This window comes from Globicephala melas, chromosome 18 (assembly GCF_963455315.2).
Source record: "Globicephala melas chromosome 18, mGloMel1.2, whole genome shotgun sequence".
NCBI lineage: Eukaryota > Metazoa > Chordata > Mammalia > Artiodactyla > Delphinidae > Globicephala > Globicephala melas.
In genome coordinates, this window is record NC_083331.1 from 783,096 (window position 1) to 804,169 (window position 21,074).

The 21,074-nt window shown below is 53.8% G+C and overlaps 1 protein-coding gene across 5 annotated transcripts in view; it reads right to left on the reverse strand.

The window, feature by feature from the left end:
* Positions 1 to 565: 565 nt before the first annotated feature.
* CRYL1 (crystallin lambda 1) overlaps positions 566 to 21,074 on the reverse strand; it is a 73,762-nt gene continuing 53,253 nt past the window's right edge. For all 5 annotated transcript variants that reach the window (XM_030882736.2, XM_060288059.1, XM_060288061.2 and 2 more), the window contains 4 exons: positions 20,578 to 20,772; positions 6,603 to 6,708; positions 1,452 to 1,558; positions 566 to 1,096 (listed from right to left, as the gene is read on the reverse strand). In XM_030882736.2, the coding sequence (XP_030738596.1) occupies positions 983 to 1,096; positions 1,452 to 1,558; positions 6,603 to 6,708; positions 20,578 to 20,772 (522 nt within the window). In that variant the 3' untranslated portion in view covers positions 566 to 982. The remainder of the gene's footprint in view (positions 1,097 to 1,451; positions 1,559 to 6,602; positions 6,709 to 20,577; positions 20,773 to 21,074) is intronic.

Consider the following 21,074-nt stretch of genomic DNA (forward strand, 5'->3'; position numbering starts at 1 on the left):
CGGGCAGCCCGAGGCCGGCTCAGGGGAGCCGAGGGTCTCGCCCAGGAGCGCCCCGTGCTACAGCCGGAAGGGGGTCTCCCGCCGGCCCGCCCTCCCCCGCCGCCGCCGGGGGCTAGGAGGGGCTCCGGAGACTGGGCGGGGGCGCGGCCCGAGCGAAGGTCTGTGCGCTCCAGCGCCCTCTCCCTGCCGGGGGCTGCCCTGCGGACACCGGCCGGCCCGGGATCCCCAGCCTCGGCCCAGCCCCCGTCCTGGGTGCGGCCTCCACAGCCCAGGATCACCCTCGTCCTGCTCACGGCCGGAGACGGGCCGTGTCATCGGTCACGCGCTCGCTGTGGCGGCGTCGGTGGGTTGCACGCCACCCCCAGAAGGGGCTTCCCAAGCACACCCGACCGTGGCGCCGTGGGAAACTCTGGCCCAAACTGTGGGCTGTCCCCGAATGGCAGAGGGCCCTGAACAAAGGATCCGCTTACGACTCGACCGTCGTGGTCACTCGAGATGACGTTCGTCATCAGGATCACCGACTTGCGCAGAAAGAACAGAAGGAAAAGGCGTCTTTATGGAATCAAACGCTTTTATTTGGAATAAGCATCAAGAAAATGAAGGGAGTTGCCTCATACATGCAGGGCCGCAGAGTACTCGGCGAGAGGTCGGAAAATAACGATAAAAATATTGTGCAGCAGATTAAGATAACCTGAAACTACGATCACTGGCTGTGAAGGGCGCCCACATGGAACCACACGGGAAGTAAATGGCAAAATCTTCAGGCCATTTGCTCTCTTGGCTGCCCTGGCGGCAGGGGAGCCAGCCCGCAGACCTCAGCGCTGCTCTGACCCCCAGCTCACCGGGCGCCTGCCTAGTGGAGAGCAGGTCGTGCTCTGCCTGCTGGGCTCCCAAGGCCTCCCCGCGTCTCTGAGCCCCCTGACAGGGGCTCGTGCTTCCAGCGAACGGGCTCCAGCACGGGCGGCAGTGGTCGCGCGAGGCTTCACTGGGGCTGCAGCTGGCTCTTCAGTCTGGCAAGTCTCATGAGGCACCTGTCCCTCCACTCCCTCCTGGCAGCTAAGTGCTCCGGGTCATCTGGAACCTTCACGCACATGGCCTGGGAACAGGAAAGAAAAAGAAAAGACAGGAGGGAAAAAGGGGAAAGAAGCATGAAGAGCAACTAACTTGGCAGGGGGGGAAATTTCTCCTATTTATGCAAACTCTGAATTTGCTTTCAGAGACAAAAGAAGCCTGGCAAACCCTAAACTAATGTAACTTTCCAAATCCAGAGGGGCCGACGGTTCCTTCAGACGAGTCAAAATGACCTGCCAGTTCCTTGGTCACACCGCTCGGAGGGTCCCCTGAGACCCTGATGGGGCTATAGACAGTCAGGGACGTGGAACCTCAAAGTCAAGCCAAAGAGCCTGACTACAAACGAATCCTCGCCTTCCACCGGCAGGGAGTCTACACACCTGGTGCACTTTTTCAGCTGCGGCCCCGGAAAACTCTGGAACGGGTCCAAAAGTCTTTAGGACATGTTTCATGCCCTCGCTGTACCTGTCACAGTAGCTTAACATACCTGGAAGCACAAGAAAACAAGAATGCCCAAGTCAGAGAACTCTTGTCTGCGGCTCAAACCAAGAATGTGTCCGGAGGGTGTTGCCCTGGGCTCACCCTCCCGTGGACGAGGCAGGGCTGCGGGTGGGAAAGGCACCCCTGTCAGCGGCCCTGGGCTCACTCCTCAAGCTTTTCTCGGTAATAAAGGCCCGAGAAGCAACCCGACCTCCAGGCCTGGGTCAGCGCCTCTCAGGGACGCTGGGTCGGCCCACGTTCCTGCTTTGATTCCTCGACTATCACATTAATCCTGTTTTCACCACAAGCGTCTCCTTCAACGATGTACCTATGAGGTTACTCGTGTACATGGCTCGAATGCATTTTCTAAGGACCAAAGATGTCAAGTTCAACTAAATCCGTTGCCCACTCCGCTCTTATCCCTGGATTCTACCTGGCACTTGACCCACCGGGCGGCGGCGGCCTTAACACGGACTCTTCACCCCAGGGGCTGGCTAGGCTGTGGCCGCTGGGTTAGGGCGCCGCCAGCCACCCGCCCCGACCTGCATCTGAGCCCCGGCCACACGACTTCCCACTACGCCGGGCCCTCAATCGAAGATGGAGCCCTAGGATTCTGGTAGAGAAGCACATGGACAAGAGGCTCACCCTGGCGGGGCTTGGGGGGGGAGGGAAGCGCCGCACTTAGGAGCAGCGCGCGGGCTGCCTGGCGGAGGCCGACTCCAAGAGGAAGCCCGTCAGCTGCCCACACGCGGGGCGGGCTTGCCTGGACTCACCAATCGGCACACAGCGTGGCCCTCCCTCCCCCATCCCTCCCTCCTGCCCGCCAGGCAGGTCGCCTCGGGCGCCTGGCCCCGGAGCCGCTGAGCTGCGCTGGCCCTTTGCCAACCTCTCTCAAAACCAGGGAGACTCGGCAGTTGGTCAGTCAGGCTAAAAAGATAACAAGGGAACAAACGAAACTGCAGGATTTGCAGAGATCCAGAGCTGGGCCCTCACCGACCCCACGAAAGCTGCGCGATTCATTTAAAATAAAAATGATCTCCGCTAGTTACGCCTTAAAAAAGAAAAACAGCTTCTGTGGGGTTGCTTTTGGTGCATCTCCTAAATTCGCTGATTTCAACTGCATTTGTCCCAAATCGTTTGCCTTCTCTCAGAGGGTGATAAAATGATACCCACTTTGTCTTAGAAGAGAAAGTGGGTCGAAGGGTGAGAATTGGAAAATGCAACGTCTCTGACGTTAGCACCTGCAATTAAGTGGTGGACGCTCCCTTTTAAGATGAGGGGTTTCACTGTGTTTACCAGAAGCACCAGGGGACGGTCCAGAGCTCAATATTTACTTCACTGTTACGATTTGTTGGTTTATTCAAACTCAAAGTGATAAAATCCAGACACAAATACAGCTGACTCGTGTTGGGGAAGCAGAGACGCTGAACCAAGTGAGCTGGAGACACTGAGTGAGAAAAGAGCAGGCAGATGTGCTGCAGCCGCGAACTCACCCACTTTCGGAGAAACAAGCTGCCCCGGCCCCCAACCCCCAGCAATGGGCCACGGGACTCGATTCAGGTGCCGTGTTTCACCTCTGGGTCACTTTACGTTTTCTGAACGAGTGTCCCTCTTTCACTGCCCCTGTGAAGTCATCTGAGTCTCCCAGGGGCTTTCTAGAATCTTTTTTTCCCTACTGCCTTTTATACAATTTGTAGTTTTAAAAGGGCTTTTATTTCTTCAGAATAAAATATGGTGAAACTCTTTACAGTTCATAACTTCTCCCCAACTTGTTCAGAAAACCAATTAAAACTTCAGTCTCATTAGCATAAAAACACTTTCTATAACATGCACTCAGCTCTCAGGGTAAACAGCCCGTTGTTTGTGGCGAGGCTGGGAGCCTCCACTCGCTCCAGACACAGGAAGTTCACAGTGACTTACAGTCAGGATCCGCGGTGTGCCTGCCTTACTGACAACTTTCCAGTGAAGGTATCACTCTTACTATTATTTGCAACACATCCCCTTCCATTAGAGGGTAAAAAAGGAGGCCTTTAAATATTTCCAACGATAATTTTGGCTTCTCTACACCATGAAAGGTGAACTGAGTGGGAATTATTCTAGAATAACAAATTCATTGAAATTGGAAATTAGGGACTTCCCTGGTGGCGCAGTGGTTAAGAATCCACCTGCCAATGCAGGGGACGCGGGTTCGATCCCTGGTCGGGGAGCTAAGATCCCACACGGGATCCCGCGGGGTGGGGCAACTAAGCCTGCGCACAGCCCCTAAGACCCAACACAGGCTAATGAATAAATAAAAACTATGTAAAAAAAAAAAAAAGGAAAGGAAAAAAACCACTTCACCTTTTATCCCACTAGTCTGCCCTTCCCCCATATCTTCTTTACATCCATGCCCTCTGCTCTGTCAACAATACCCTCTTCCAAAAACTCATAGAGCTTACCTTTTTAGAAGACTCTGAACCTAACTTTTTTTTTTTTTTGCGGTACACGGGCCTCTCACTGCTGTGGCCTCTCCCGTTGCGGAGCACAGGCTCCGGACGCGCAGGCTCAGCGGCCATGGCTCACGGGCCCAGCCGCTCCGCGGCATGTGGGATCTTCCTGGACCGGGGCACAAACCTGTGTCCCCTGCATCGGCAGGCGGACTCTCAACCACTGCGCCACCAGGGAAGCCCTGAACCTAACTTCTTAAGAGATGCTTATATGGAATAAGAAAAGACGGCGGGGGGAGGGGGGGGAACAGATTCTCATGAAATTAGATTTAGCTCATTTCACTGGTTTCTAACGAGCCCAGTGTCTCCACACCATGTATTCTCATGCCACCCCTGTGTGTGTGGGGGGGTCACTGCTGCTATACCCCTTTTACAGGTGGGGAAACTGAGGTGCAGTGCACTGACCTGCCAAGGTCATCTAGCTTACAGGTCAGCGGGGCGCTGGCTGACTCCGCCAGCCAGACCCACCACTCTGAGAGCCGGCGCTGCCTTAAAACGTAGCCAGACGGAGGAGGCGTGCTGGCCTCCTGCTTCTCAGATCCTAAAATACCTCTACCACGTCCAGATAAACTGTAGCTTTCAAAGACTAATAACTAGCCTTAACCTGAGACGTCGCTTTATATAAAGCTATATCCAGAGGAAGGATTCTTGATATATTCTGGTGACACTGTGAGGAATAACGAGCGTTTCCATTGATGCCAAGCCAGATCTCGAAACCGTCTAACTCTGGTCTCTGGAATGCTCTGAAGTTGAAAACTACATCCGTCCACCACTATCATATTAAGCCAATTAGGTTTGCTTATCATTTCTGCTTTGTTTGAAAAATTGCTGTGGGCCTCCTTCCTGTCTGCACACTATTTGATTCTTGAGTTTCTGGTTTCATCGGCTTCTGTTTCTATTTGTTTGAGAGTTAAAGCTGTTCTCAGTCTCTCCCTATAGATTTCTTGTGATACCTGAATTATCTTATTTTTCTCAAGAAAAAAAAAAAGGTAGAAAGAAAAAGAAAAACATGACGGTTACCAGGCAGTGTCTACGTCCACTTCAAATGCTTAAATATGTTCCTCACTTTTAAGGTTCTGGTTGAAAAAAACATTTGAAATTTTCCAAGGCTTCATTTTAATGAGCGATCGTGGGAACCCCTGCTCGCTGCTCTCTGCGCAGCCCCGTGCTCAGCGCTGCCCCCTCCCTGCTCCGCCCCGGGGAGAACCATCCCGTACTGAACTGCTTCTGGGCGCACACGTGTGCAGCCGGGCACCAACGCATCTAGGAAACTGTTTGACTCACTCACTGGAAACTATATTCCACCAATTACTGTGGTGAGAAGTGACTGAACTAACAGGAAAACACCATGGAACTCTAAAATCTACGTCCAACAGACTCCCAGGGGTCACCTGCCCCGGCCCCTCGCCCCCCGACCTCACTGCAGGAGTCTCCTCTCAACCCAAGCGTCTGGCAGGTGGGCACCAGCCTCCGGCCCCTCAGCTCCCCTCTCACAGCAGGGCCTCTCCGCACATCAGCTCCAGGTTCTAGAAAGTTCCTCCGGCTGTTTCCGGTCTTCTGTTCTAGCTCCAGCCCCACAAAAGACACAGACAGACAGAAAGACACACACTACTCCGGTCACCTTCTTCTGGACATGCTCCAGTTTCTCAACACGTTCGTTAAACGTAGACCATGGAGCTGAACACAACATTTGTTTTCTATCTGTACTCAAGTTTCACAACTTAATAACCTAATGCTTAAAAAATACACAAAAATTGTACAAATTTATGACAACATAAAAAAGCACAAGGATAAGTTACTTATCATTTCAGCACCAAGAGACAGCAGCAGTAATAACATTTAGGTGACATTTTCCCAGATTTTTGTGCATAGCTTTTTTGATTTATTTTGTCTTAATTTGTTGTAGGTTTTATTGCTTGTTTTTCAAATGATGTCCTTTTTTTCAGTTGATTAAAGTCGGGCTGAAAGTTTCATTCTTGGGAGAGTCTCCCCTTCTCAAGTTATTTTTCTTTCAGTGTCACCAGCTCACTGGCTCTCACCTACTCCCCCAGCCCCTGGAGGTCGGCTTCTGGGGCAGCCGCCAGCCAGGCCTGTCCCCGCAGCTGTCACCAGCCCTTCTCCTGCAGAAGCCCCTCCCTCAGGCCTCCCCGCCTTCTGGAAGGAGACCCACGCTCAGCAAACATGCCCAGAAGCTGCTCCTACTTGGGCAGAAGGTGTGTGCAGTCGAGGTGCCGGTGGTCATGTCCCCAGTCCTATTTCTTCTTCTTGCCTCTGTAAAGCACTTCACCATCGTTCTCAGGAAACACAGCTCTGCCTTCCTCAGGCTGGAGGGTCCTTGGCAGCAGCATCTCACCCCCGCCCCCCAGTTCTTGCCACAGGGAGGTGCGTGGAGCCCGCGTGGACTTTCCCCTCAGCCCCTCCCTGTGAATGACGGACTGGCCGCCATCTCCTGCACGACACTGTTTCTATTCAGTTGTAAGAAAAGGCAAGATTGACCGTTACAAAACCATGAAAGCACTAAACAGCACAGAATCCCACCTTGAACCCGACGGAACGGAAGCCTACCTTCGGCGTTGAGGTGCATGGTCTCCAGGGGCCCAATGAACGCGTACCGCATGCCCAGGCCGTCCGACATGACGAGGTCAAGGTCGCTCGGGGACACTACTCCTTCCTAAGTGGAGAGAAGGGGCCGGCAAGGTGGTGAGTCCTCGGGAAAGACCGTTTCATTACCATCATTCTCATCCTGACTTCTCTAGAGCGGGATCCCAAAATTCTCTGCAAAGCACTATCACAGGTTTCATCAAACGCGGCATCACAGAACTGTAGGATACAAACGGATCCTGAAAGGAGAGTGTGCTGTGAAATGGTCGAATACCAATTCAATCTCCGGCCCCTCCACTGTCCCCCCTTCTCTAACCTACAACCCTCGTCCTGTCGGAAGCAAAGGGCGGAAGCCTTCTCTGCACGTCTGCCTGAGACCCGGGGCTGTCGGAAGAGCTGGAGAGCGTCCTCCAGGCTTCGTCCGCCTGCAAGCCCGGCCGCGCTCAGCTTTTGATGTGCTCGTAAACAAGTGCTATTCTTTGATGCAAGGCAGCTTCGAGCAGTGAGTGTGTGTGTGTGCGTGCGTGCGTGCTGCTCACACGGCCCTACCTTCCACGCGGTCGCCTGCGGAAGGAGCAGGGACGCGAGGTGATGACCCGCGCGGCCGCCGGGAGAGGGAAGCGGCCCAAGCTGTCAGGGTGGCTGCGAAGTCTCCAGCTCTGTTTCCGGAGCGCTTTCCTCCACGTGGAGAGGCCCCGCTTCGGGAACAGGGAGTCGGGGGTGGAGCAAGCCTGGACCCTCAGCCCCGGCGCGCACACGCCCCCCGCCCGGCGCCCGCCTTCCCTCCCTCCCCTGGGCCGGGGGCTCCACCGCCAAAGTCCAGGCCCCCAGGAGGCCCGCGCGCCCCTCACCCCTGCGGCCCAGCTGCCGGGGGGAGAAAACAGTCCCTCGGGCCCCTGTGGGCGTCTGCGAGGAGGGGGGGGCCGGGGGCCCACGCAGGGCAGGGGTGATTCGGGGCGACTGAGGACCCTGGGTGAGAAGCCCTTTCCGCGTGGCTGCACACACGTGCGCACGCGCGTGTGACAGACGGGAACGCGCGGAGCCGCACGCAGAGCTGAGCGCGCGGCCCCTCCAGCACGCCCAGCCGGCTTCCTGACTCGCCCAGAGGCAAACATCCTGACTTTCGTAATAACCATCCCTTCCTCCACGTTCCCGAAACATGGAGTCTGCATTTTGCCTGTTTTCCATCTTCTTGGAGATGGATTCACAGTGCGTTCTTTTCTGACTTGCGTCTTTCACTCCACCTCACGCTTTCAAGATTCACCAGAGTCGTGTGCTGCTGTAGGCGCCCGTCCTCGCGGCTTCCTCATCCGTCCTACTGTTGGTAAACATCTGGGCTGTCGTCATTTCCACCGTAAACGACTGCAGAGCCGCGGCCTGGCGCGTCCTCCACTGGGAGCCGATGTGGCTGCACCCGTGTCGCTGTCCCCAGGTGGCGCGGACCAGGGGCTTCCTATTAGTTCTAAACCATCCTTGGGTTCATCTGACTGCTACTGAGAGCAAATCAACCCAGTTCACTCAGATACTCACCAGTCGCCCGCCCTCCCCTCCTGGTGGCAGAGCTGGGGGGGGGGGGGGGCGGGGCGGGGCATGGGCACCAGGAGGAAACACTGAACACAAGGCCCGTGGTGGTGCCGCCCAGAACCACCAAGAAACGACTGCTGGTCCGCAGGGTCCGGCCGCCTCTCTCCCTCGTTCCCTCCGCGCCATGTCTTGGGCAGGAAGGGCATTCCCGCACCCAAGGCTCCCAAGGCTCGGGAGCGCCGTGAAAGGCAGCCACGCAGGGGCTGCCGACCCTCCCTCGGCCCTGGCCCCCAGGTCAACATTCCAACAGCCTCGAGTTTCCATTCCACCACCAAACTGGGAAGGATGCGGACCCGGAAGCCAGCCTGGCCTGCGGCGGTGTTTGCCTTGACTCTCTTCTCCCAAAACTGTGTTCAGTACTTTCAGAGCTGACTTCCAAAGATTTCAAAATACCCGCGCAGTGAGCCACTCAGAGTAGTTAAATTCTGATTTGTAAGCGTCGTGAGCGCTAACAGTGACCCGACCAATCAAAGCGCTAGAGGGCTTCTCCATCACCCGACGCCCTCCCACTGGAGAGGACCTGCACTTGCTTCGCTCCTGCTTCATCCACGGAGGGCGGTCAGTTTTGACCAGTTGCTACTCATTAGCTGAACAAGTTAGAAAAGAGAAAAAGGGTTAATATTTCCTCTTCCTAACTGCTTCTTTCTGCCCGATTTGAATTTTCTGAGGCAGATTTCTCTAAGCTTGAGTTTTTACCCAGAAGCTAAATCCAAAGAAAAGAAACGGCCACGAGAAATTCAGCCAAGATGCTCGCTGATTAGGGTCCACGCCACTGAGGCAGATGCCCGGGTTCATCCCTGCTGCACTCAGCGCAGAACTGAAGCTTCATGTTCGGGATATTCTGAAGGTCAAGTTGTGCTGTGAGCTCCGCTCCACCCAGAGCCCTAGTGCCACCTGTGGCCTAGATGTTAACATTATCAATAATAACTAAATAAATCCTTGCTATGGCATAAAAGGCGGGCCAAGCGCTTGAGATGAATGGATCTGGTGACGACTCCTTGGATAGAGACAGGACCCCTGCAGCAGTTTGAGGACTGGAAACCCCCTCATTCCAGTGTGCCTGGGGGGTCAGTATAGCTATCAGTACTTCCTCTATCTCGTGGTAAAATTCTCAAGTCACACGTACAAGGAAAAGCCCCAAGTGGTTAAAAGTTTCCTAAATCTCAGACAGAGCAATGAACACTATGATCACTGCTAGTTCAAAAGGTGGTTTGCATCATGTCCTGAAAAACCACTGGATGAGGAGAGCCCAGCCAGAGTGGGCAGGAGCCCCTTCACTGAACACCTCCTGCCTCAACTCACCTCCTTTAGCTAAAGTCTAAGACTCCACAATACACCAACACACACCCACGGCCTGGGCATACACTTTGCACCTGGCGTGCTCACAGGAGGTTCCCAGACTGCCGCCCACAAGCAAGGTGCAAACTTCAAGTGCAATGAAAGGTCTGGGATGTACCAGTCAGGGTCCCACCAGAGAGACAGAACTGCTCAGCTATAGATACGCCAAGAGATTTATGCCAAAGAATCGGCGTGTGGACACCGGCACATCTGAGATCCAGGGCGGGAGCCGCTGGTGGAGACCTCAGCTCTGCCCTTAAGGCTGTTCAATGGATTGGATGAAGTTTGCCCAGATTATGGAGAATAATCTCCTTACTCAAGTCAACTGACTGTAGCTGCTAATCGCATCTATAAAACATCTTCAGAGAATCACGGGCAAAGCCCGTGTGTGACTCAATGAGCGGCCCTCTGGCCCAGCCCAGCCGATCCTCGCAGGGGGCAGAGTGGAAGCTCAAAGCACGATCCTTACCCTCGGGCATCCTGGGTCTGGTACTTGGGGGAGGAGAATGGGAAGACACCACTAAAATAAGGACCGTGGTGCTCGGCCTGTCCTTCGGGGGTACGCGAAAGAAGGGGGAGGCGGCGGGGGTCTTGCGTAGCTCAGGAATGCAAAATCTGCTGGAGGGAGAGCCATGGGACTGTTTCCTCTACTGATGACCAGCTGCCCAGAAATACCCTTCCTTCTAATCACCCCCTTCTCATATTAAACTTTCTTGTTCGAGGCACGTATGTTTGGCATACGGCCTCACAGTCACTTGCCTTTGTCACGTTTCTCATGCCGTCTTTCCTTGTCTGGTTCTTTTTTACCATTTCCCAGCTTTTCATCTTCTACTTTGTTTTGCTCTACTTTTCACCACACCTGGTCCTGAATTTTCAAGTTTCTCTTGCGCAAACACTTCTCCACCTTGGCCGGCACCATCACCACAAGGAACAGACCCGCCTCCCAGGAATCTGGACGAGGTTATACACAAGTTCCCCCAACCAGAGCTGCGCAGGCTTCAATCCAATGTCTTAACTGAGACAAAAAAAGCTTTAGTGTGTCAGACGACGAAATGCAACATCCAGGGGCGTGAAGGAAGCGTGCGCTGGTCCAGCGTCACCCCGCCCCCGTCAGAGGCCCAGGAGAAGGGGTTACAGAGAAAGAGGCCACCTCAGGCTTAGTCCCCGATCCCCAGAGACGTTCAGTGTCAAGCCAGACGCCAGTGACCCCGGTGCAGAGATAGTCAAGCCCGAGTCGGGGCACTGGACTCTTTAGAAAGTCCATCCCTGCAGCCCTTATGAACAAACGGTACAGAGTAATAACGTAGTTACTGATCACGGAGTTTAAACCAAGGACTATCATGATGATGAGGGTTCGGGTTTTTCTCACAAGAAACCAGCTAGAACCATGAGTTAGTTCCTTCCACTCACGTACGCCTGCATGCCTTTGTTTCCTACACTCTTCGCTAAGCACTGCGTCTCCCACACACAATATGAAAACTGGCTCCGGAGCCAGTGACGAAGCCCTGATTCACCCGTCCCCACCCACACTTCCTTCCAGGGAAAAGGCGAGGCAAGGACAGGACTTTCATAAGTGAAAAAGGGGAGACTGCTAAGTGCTGCCCCGCTGTCACCCAGAGGCTGTCGGGTCTGTGAGCCGCTCAGCACCCTGTGTTTTCCTGGAAGCGGGGCGGGGCCATTCCTGCGGGATGACACAGGCAAACCGTGAGACCCTGGAGAAGAGCTGACTGAACACATTTAGCTGATGCAACGGGACACTGACTCATACGCATCAAACCCCCGCATCCAGCGCCTCAGACGGGACGCGGGGCAAGGAGACGAGCGCTCATGGTGGACGGTCCCGGCCAGGCCACTGGGAAGTGAGGGGCAGACGGGGCTACATCCTCGGCAGGTGTCCGGCCCGACGGGGCGATCCCACTGCCTGAATTGTTCTGGGAGAAGAAGGCGCCAGAGGAGGAGACCGTATGTGCAAAGAGGCATCGTACGGCAGAAAACTTGAAATGACCTTAAAACAACCCACAGCAGGCGAACGATTAGGTTTTTTCAAAAGGATCAGTGGAATGAAATCTCACGAAGCCATTAGAAATGAATAAAAAGTCGAGGAAAGTTTTTTTTTTTTTTTTTTTGCGGTACGCAGGCCTCTCACTGCTGTGGCCTCTCCCGTTGCGGAGCACAGGCTCCGGACGCGCAGGCTCAGCGGCCATGGCTCACGGGCCCAGCCGCTCCGTGGCATGTGGGATCCTCCCGGACCGGGGCACGAACCCGTGTCCCCTGCATCGGCAGGCGGACTCCCAACCACTGCGCCACCAGGGAAGCCCTCGAGGAAGGTATTCTTAACAGAGGCTAGACAAGAACACAGAAAAATAAAAGCAATTTGGCTCAGGGTAGGGAACGTAAGTGGTATTTTCCCTTTGAATATTTTTAAGAATAAAGCTTTTAGCAGAAAGAAACCAAAAAATGAAAAGGAAAGAGGGGAAAGGCTTTGTCTTAATCCGAGCGATAGTCCAGAGCTGTCTGGGCCGCGGCAGTGACACCCGCATGTGATTTTTCTTACTTTGCTGCGCTCGTAACAAAGCTTTCAGGGAGAAAAACACCAGTATTATGAGTCCAACACAAAGAAAAGGTCTGGACCTTAAATACAGCCAAAGCCCAAGGCATCCGTTCGTGCAAATGTAAGCGCACCAGGGCTCGCTGCGGTGGTGGAGCCCTAACTGGGGTCGTCCGGGAACGGGGCTCTCGACAGAGAGGTGGGCGCCAAGCAGCGGAAGCCCTCGGCCTCCACGCTGAGGCACACCTGGCCCGTGGCCGCCTTTCCCTCACGACCAGCCACGGAGCTTCGCACCCCCAAGGCCGCTCCCGCCTGCACCTCGGGAAGCAGGATGGCCGGGCCTCAGGCTCCCTGTCCCAGAGGTCACCTGCACCTCGCCTCTCTGCCCGTTCTCCTGCGGACGCCTTCCCTCCGCCTCTGTCCTCCACCGGGGGCGCCACCCTCCCCCGCCCTGCCTGTTAACTTTCCAGCTCACAGCAGAGGACCTGAAAGCCATCACTGCCCGATTAGCTGTGGGTGGGGATTACCAGTCAGGTGTTAGAGTGACAGCATTTCATTTCATTTCCTTTTTAAAGATTTTTTTTTTTTCTTTTGGGATGTGGAACATCCTTAAAGTCTTCAGCGAACTTGCTACAATACTGCCTGTGCCCCGTGCCCTGATTTCCCGGCCCCGAGGCACGCGGATCCCAGCTCCCCACTGGAAGGCGCAGTCTCGGCCACTGCACCGCCAGGGAAGTCCCTGATTTTCTTTTATTGTGGTCAGAATCCTAGCATAGGTGCTTCTACTTTAAACACTGCTGCAGCAACCCCAGGCATGCCAAGCAGGTTTTTTAAATTGAGTATGTGGTTGGTGTCTGCATTACGTGTATCTGTTAATGGGGCTGGAGTTGTCTCTAAAACAGTAAGTCAGCAGGATCTCTCCTTTCAGTAGGGTTTTGCTGCTCGCCAGCGCGGCTACTCAGAAAATAACCTCCCGTAAAAGGGTAAATCCTATTACAGAAATGGTCTACTTCTTACAGGCCATCGCTGCCGGGAGAGTTCTAATTGACTGGTGATTCCCAGCCAGCAGATCAAGTTTCTCGGCTGTACCGCCCTGAGGGAGACCGTCGGAGTCTGCGGGCTGCAGCTGGGCCGGGTGCTCCCCATGCAGGAGGGAACCTCAGGAGAGCTGGACGGACCAGCTCCACGCACAGGAGGCGCCAGCAGGAACAGGAGCTCCAGACACGCACCTGCAGCCCAGCGCCCTCGGCCTTCCGGCCGTGCCTGCACGCCCACAGGTTGTCACACGTGGCGTAACGCGCGTCGGCCAGGAGTGGCCTCTCGTTAATTTGATCGCCTCCCAGTGGTCAGTGAAGGACATGAAACACTTGCTGAGCCACAGGTGTGGGTCCTGATATAGTTCTGGGGCTTCTTAAAATGCTGAGACCCTGGTGTCCTTCCAGAGCTGCCCTGTAACGAGAAACACCTCCCTCTCCATCTGCCTCTGAACGGAAGGCCACTGATAGGAGGCTCTTCCAACTTACAGCCGAGAAAGCAGGTCTCAGTTAATTTGGAGGATGGTCCTCATGAAGGGGGGGGCACACCTGCTCCGAAGGGCCTGTAGTCCCAGCTGATGCGTCCCCCGAGAAGCAGGCTAAGCTAAGGAGGATGGCAGTGCAGCTGGGTCCACAGCAGGCTCGGTACACTGCACGGGAGAAAGAGCTCGAACAGCTAGAACCCAGAGAACCCTTCAGTGTCCTCTGGGGATGGACTTCCTGCCACGGACAAGCTGACCCAGGCTTCGGAAGGCAAGACAGAGGCCAGGTGAGCACAGGGACGTGGGCCAGGGCTGAAAGGTGAGCTCCAGGGGCCGGGGGAAGACAGTTCCCTCAGCCTTGTCGAGGTTATGTTTTCAGGAGGTACAATAAATAATGCAGAGATGGCAGGAAAACGTTTTAGAAAAAGTTTCCATGGGTGAATTTTGACCTAGGGCGCCTGGTGATGGGCAGTCATAAGACTCGTGGACCCTGGAGCAGATGAACACCAAGCAGGGATGGACCGGGCACCCAGCGGCGCAGGAAGCCGAGCCCTGCGTGGGGCAGGGAGAGCTGCCCAGGCCCCGGTTGAAAGCGGCAAACAGAGGAAGCATCCTTCCTGGAAGGACCGAGGCTCAGAGCTGGGGGAGGAAAAGGCAACCATGAGGAAATCCACTCAGACACTTTACTTGTGTGAGAGAAAAACATAGGCACTTCCCTGGATGTCCAGTGGTTAGGAATCTGCGCTTTCACTGCCGAGGGCCCGGGTTCGATCCCTGGTCAGGGAACTAAGACCCAGCGAGCCATGCAGCAAGGCCCCCCCCAAAAAACAAAAAAAGTTTACGGTTTTTTTTAGAAATAAATTTGCTTTTTATTTCTTATTCTTTCTTTATTTGGCCAAGCTGTGTGGTCTGCAAGATCTCAGTCCCCCGACCAGGGAGGGAACCCAGGCCCTCGGCAGTGAAAGCTCAGAGTATGAACCACTGGACTGCCAGGGAATTCGCAACCCCTAAACTTTTAAGTTTAAAGTTTAAAAGACGTAACATGTAGAAAATCCTACAGCTGAGGGTGTGGCGGGGAGGGCAGGAGCTGGCCTCTTTCTTGGAGCCCTTAACCGCCCTTCACTCCTTCTACATGACTCTTCTTGCCAAGTACACCGATGGGTGTCGCCAAGGTCTCTTCTGTAACATGTTGCTCAAGCCTCAGCTTTTTCCTACTGGCCGCGCTCCAGGGGAGCCAAGCCTTAAGCGGTCCTGGTGTTTCCAACACCTTCTCTCTAAATAAAAGCTTCTAAAATAGCCCCGCCTTCCACCTGCCCGGAAGCACGGCTTCGAACGTGCTTTCTCTTGTCGGGCCACTCAGGCCACGAGTCTCTGCAGCCTTCCTTGATCCCAGAGCCTGCAGAGCAAGTGACTCAGCCTGCTCCTCCTTCTCTTCATCCTCGCCACCTGTTCGTGCTGGTTTGCCTCCCGAGTCATTGGCAGGTCCTGTACGTACTCAGGGTGACATTCACGGAGAAAAGGCCCCCCCAGACTCAGGAAAGGACGGCTGCAAGGCGGCTCGCTGTCTGACCTGGCTTCCTTCTCAGAAGGCTCCGTGTGCGAGAAGCAAACTTCTGGGGTTGAACTTGAACTTCGAGAACCGGACCCATGCTCTCACTGGCTTCTAAAAGAAGAGCGAAATCCAACAACCGCCTACCGCCGCGCGATCACAGCCCAAGTGAGAGAAACCTGAGGGGTCGTTCGGGCAGCGAGTCTACGGCGTTAGGTCATCTTCCCCCCAAACTCCGCTCAGTACTCTCAGTCCCCGGTGTCGGCCCCTCCGTAAAGGAGTTGGCAGTTCTCTCCAGTTTAGGTGTAGCTTGACGGCGAGGCTGGAACCCGCAGCCCAGCCTACAGCACCCGCCCGGGAGCACCGGACTCGCGGGGGCCGGCAGGGCCGCCTCTCAGGCCCAAGGAGCCGTCAGCCTTGGAGGGACACTCTGTTCACACAGGCCTGCGACAAATGAGGAAAACCAGACTACGGTTTGCGTCCCTGCTCCGGAAACCAAAGGCCACGTGAGGATCGCTGATGCCAAACATGCGGCCGGCGTGACGGGGAAGACAGCATCTGGGGGACTGAGGGGGGCGGGAGCTTTGATTTGGAGGAGCAGTGAAAACCTAGCATTCGTTTGTTCTGCTGTGTTTTAATCACAAGTGAATTAAATCTTGTTTTAAAATCAACTTTCACATCTTTTTCGGGATAACCAGAGGTATTCAGCGTCATAAATCTAGGACTAGGAATCGGAACCATGTTAAGAGTCTTTCCACTAAGCAAAGATGGTTAGAGCCACATGTTTATCTATTGTGAGCCCTGAGTCAGAGATAAAGAGGGTCAGAAACAAGAGACACGCAAAGACAGAAAACATGGAAGGGGAAAAGAGAACTGAAAAAGACGGCAGAATATACTGTATCTCATTGAAGTTAAGACTCCATTGATTGAAAGTTAAATTAGCATTTAACGCTCCATTATGGAAGAAAAATGCTGCCAATAAAACGAAGATGTTAAAATGTAAAAAAAAAATAAATCAATTTTATCTTAGAACAGATGGAATTCCATACGTCAAGGCTGAGGCCAAGGTCTCAGGGCTGAGCCAGGACTCCTCCCCCTTTACGAGGCACGGGAATCCCCTGGGAGGGGAGGGGGTTGATAAAGTGCAGCGTCCAGTTGCGCAGGGCTGGGGTGGGGCCTGAGGCGCTGACTCGCCAGCAAGCTGCCACCCGGAGCCCCAGGACCTCACTCGTGCCCTGGCATGTGAGCATTTCGGCTCGGAGCTAACTCACAGGTGACTGCTGTTACATCCCTGGACTCTGGGATTCAGAAAACGTGGTTGCCACCTCATCACTGTAACCATAACACCTACTCGAGCATTAGTACACGCCAGCCACGTTCTAAGCCCTTTACAGACATAACCCGTCCAACCCTCATCAGATCTTGACGGGGAACAGTCCGTTGTCATCTTCACTTACAAATGCAGACACCGTGGCACACAGTCGGCACAGGTCTGAATCCCTACCAGACCGGGGAGCATGGATCAAACCACTTAATTTGTAAAGGCAAAAATAACAATGTCTCTCGTGGTTTTAGGACTGGATGATCTGAAAAACTCTGAAAATCATGAGAAATGTAAAGGAAAGTACTTTGTAAGCTCTGAAATACTATATACAAACTGAAGTCACTGATGAGGAGATGATTCTCAGTGGTTTGCTGTGCCAAGACTGCTCATTCCTGTGTTTTACAGTCAGTCCTCTGTATCCACGGGTTCCACATCCTCGAATTCAACTGATCGTGGATCAAAAATATTCAGGAAAAAGAATCCAGAAAGGTCCAAAAGGCAAAATTTGAATTTGCTAGAAAGGCAACTGTTTACACAGTTTTTACATCCTATTTACGACTATTTAAATGCACTGACATTGTATGAACAACTGTTTACACGTGACTGAGGTTGTAGTAGGTATTGGAAGTAATCTAGACACGACTTCAAATATGCTGGAGGGACCGCTGTGCTCTCCTAAATTACATCCAACAGAAACCCTTGAGTGGCTTTACCACAAAATGTCTCATCTGTGAACTTTACCACACGATCCTGGAGATGCACTTTATTAGCTGAAACCAGCCCTCATAACAGCTGTGCTCGTGCCAGGACTAAAGCTGGACCACGGAAGCCTGGAATCTCTCAAAGGGTCCCGCACAGACCACAGCCCCGAGCAAGACGCCAGAGGCCCAAGGAGCAGAAATCACCTGGATGTTACCTTTCTCAGAAGGATGAACAAAACCGGAGGTAAGCAATTTAAAGCTCATTACCACCCGCACATTCCGATGGGCTGAGAACCCAAGGGCGGCTCCGTGATTCACTCCCGCTCGCCTCCACGGACGCTCCCTCAACAGGGCAGGAATTTACGGGCACTACAAGCTCAGCTGTTGTCTGGGCGAGAGTCTGTCATTACAACACTACTTCCCTTATTGTGCTCGTCAGCTAAAGATCGACTGAAAATCACTTTTCTGGCCAACAGGATCCTGTCACCCAGTGACCTAACCTCGGATGACTAGACTATAGCCATTGGCATTTCCCAGCCAACAGGGGCTGCTCCGTCCCAATTCTGCAGCCAAACGGTCCAGGAAAAAACGGACTGCATGGCTGTGAGCGCCCACGTGCCCTTGCAGCCGGGGCACCCGTCCTGCTCCCACAATGGATGCCCTGCGGAGCTCACGGGCTGGGACGGGACAGTGTGCTCTGCGCAGCCTCTTCCCGACCTTGGCTCATCTCCCCTGGTTCCCCACGAAGGACAGGCCCGTGCAGGAACCACACACACACACACACACACGCACGCACGCACACGCACACGCGTGCGCACGCACATGCACGCGCACATGCACGCACACACACCGCTCCCACCCTGTTTTTCCTGGAATTTCTCTCTCCTGCTTGGTTGCAAGGATGAAGGGATACCCTCCCTCCAGAGTTAGTGAGACTGAAAACAGGAAAACCACAGTGGGGGGGGGGGGCAGGGGGAGGGAATCAATGAAACAAAAAGCCTTCTCTTCAGGAAAGCACCAAAACTGACAAATCTCTGGCATGACAAAGATAAAGAGAGCAGACGTGAGTCACCCACAGCAGGAATGAACCCAGGGATGTCACGACAGGCACCACCGACAGCTTCACGCTCGTAAGTTCAGCCACAGAAGAAACGGGCCGATTTCTCCAAAACCGTAAACCGCCAGAACTCATCCAAGATGAAACAGACAGCCTGAACGGTTCTACAACCACTAAAGCTGCTGAATTTGTAATTAAAGACCAAAAAAGAATTCTCCAGGCCAGGTGGTTTCATTGGAGAATTCGACCAAACATTTAAGGAAGAATTAACAGAACTTTTACAATCTCTTCCAGAAAACAGAAGAGGAAGGAAAACTTCCCAACTCTTGAGTTTTCCTCGAGTTGGTGTTCCTTGTTTAGATGACAGAAAGCAAAATTCAACTGCAGGGCTTTTCTCCATCTCTTCCAGGCACTAAGATATCTTACAAATAAAAGTTGCCCTAAAATCTCCGCAACGTTTCACTGTAATAGTGAATTTTTCTTGCGGTATATTAAGTTCCCGTACTCTAGACAAGTGGAAATATTTTTCTTTTCTTTTCTTTATTTTTTTGGCCACGTCGGGTCTCAGCTGCATCATGTGGGATCTTCTGTTGCTGTTGTGGCGCGTGGGCTTCTCTCTAGTTGTGGCGCGCGGGCTCCAGAGCGCGGTGGGCTCTGTAGTTTGTGTCACGTGGGCTCTCTCGTTGAGGCGCGCGAGCTCAGTAGCTGTGGCGCCCGGGCTTAGTTGCCCCGTGGCCTGTGGGATCTTAGTTCCCCGACCAGGGATCGAACCCGCATCCCCTGCATTGGAAGGCAGATTCTTTACCACTGCACTGCCAGGGAAGTCCTGGTGGAAATATTTTAAACAGATCTCCAAGGGGCTGTTTTTACTTCAGTGCTTCTACCACTGATTGACATTCCAAAACATTTTACAGTCACCGAGAAATTGAAGCTGAAAACTTCACAGTGGGAATCCCAACACTGCATCTTGAAGATGTAGGAGCATTAACTGGATTCAAACAGGACACAGAACTGCAGCTAGTGTGAGCAGTCAGCTCAGATGATGAACCCAACAGGGATGTGACCAAATGCCACAGCCAGGGTTCTGTGGGAGGGTCACGTGCATCCTGCACTGGGAAGCTGAAAGCCGGTGCCCCCAGGCCAGCTTCCCTGTTCTGTCTCAGGCTGGGACCGCCAGGCGTCCGCAGGAGTCGAGACTAGAGGCTGTGAATCCATTCCAGGCGAAGACGATTGAGGCCGAGCCCCCTTCTCGCCGCACGTACCTGGACAGACCCTTGCTCACTCTGCCGAGTTTCAGCAGGACAGGTGTGGGCAGAGCACGCTACTGACCAGTTCAGAAGCTGGGGAAGCATCAGAAAGTGAGGGATGGAGCACAGACCGGCAGAGCCTGGACCACTCCCAGGTGTGGAGCTGCCCTGACGTCTCCCTGCCAGGGACCAGGCCCCTCACACAAATGCAGGTGGGAGCGCGTGTGGCCAGGCAAGTTTTAAAGTCACGTCTAAAATCTTTTAATTCAAGGATGATGTTAAACATATATGTGTATAAACGTACACGTATGTAAACAGAGATGTGTGCAAATTTATGTATATATAAACAACCTCTTGTCTCGATGTGAGACAAGCATGCTGCTAACAAGTTTAAAAGTCATCAGGGCTTCCCTGGGGGCGCAGCGGTTGAGAATCTGCCTGCTAATGCAGGGGACACGGGTTCGAGCCCTGGTCCGGGAAGATCCCACGTGCCGCGGAGCAACTAGGCCCGTGAGCCACAAGTACTGAGCCTGTGCATCTGGAGCTTGTGCTCCGCGACAAGAGAGGCCGCAACAGTGAGAGGCCCGCGCACGCGATGAAAAGCGGCCCCCACTCGCCGCAACTATAAGAAAGCCCTCGCACAGAAACGAAGACCCAACACAGCCAAAAATAAATAAATTAAAAGAAAAAAGTCATCCACTGTTTCTTCCTCAAGCTCTTGAAATAAACTGCGTTCCTTTAGAGGATACAAGTTTACTCAAAATATAATTTATTTTTCCTCCTGAAAAATTATAATACTGGGAGTGGGGGGAGCAGAATCTGAGATAGTGGGAAAATGCAGCACGTCACAGAGATAATTACGTGGTAACGACAGGAAAGGGCAGGAAGAGGAGCCCATCACCACATCCGAATGTCAAGTGACCTACCGCACAGGGGAACCTCTGAGACACAGAGAGAAACAGCTTGCCCTTGGTGTCCGGAACAGAGCAAGTGTCTGATTCTCCCACCCGCATGGCGTGCCCAGAGGCTCCTGCCTCCTCTGCTCAGCTGCCAGGACAGAGGGCGGCGCACACACCTCCACGAGCCTCCAGGCCTCGCTGATGATGGCATACTGGAGACGATTCAGAGCGAAGCCGTCCACCTCCTTCATGAGTCTGACCGGGGACTGTCCAATCTTCCGCATCAGGGCGTAGGTTCTGTCCACCGTCGCAGGGGCCGTCTCTGGGTGTGGGACCAGCTCCACCAACGGGACGTAGTAGGGTGGATTTACCTTAGGAGAGAGACAGAGCAGAGAGAGTCAGGAAGACGGCACTGGCGTCTGGGCGTCATTCCGGCAGGGCTGGCTCACTGTTCCGAAGGGTCAGCAGCAGGGCGGACGGGGCCCCTCGAGATTCAGCACCAGTGACAAGAAACTCGAGAAATGAAGTAATGCACGGAGCAGGGAGGAAACGAAAGAACGTGAGCACAGAACTGCATGAATCATAGCCGACGCTGAGGTCCACATCGGAGCGTGCAGACCGCCGTCCCGTACATTTACCGCTTACCTCCAAACCCCTGACCTCCCTCGGGATT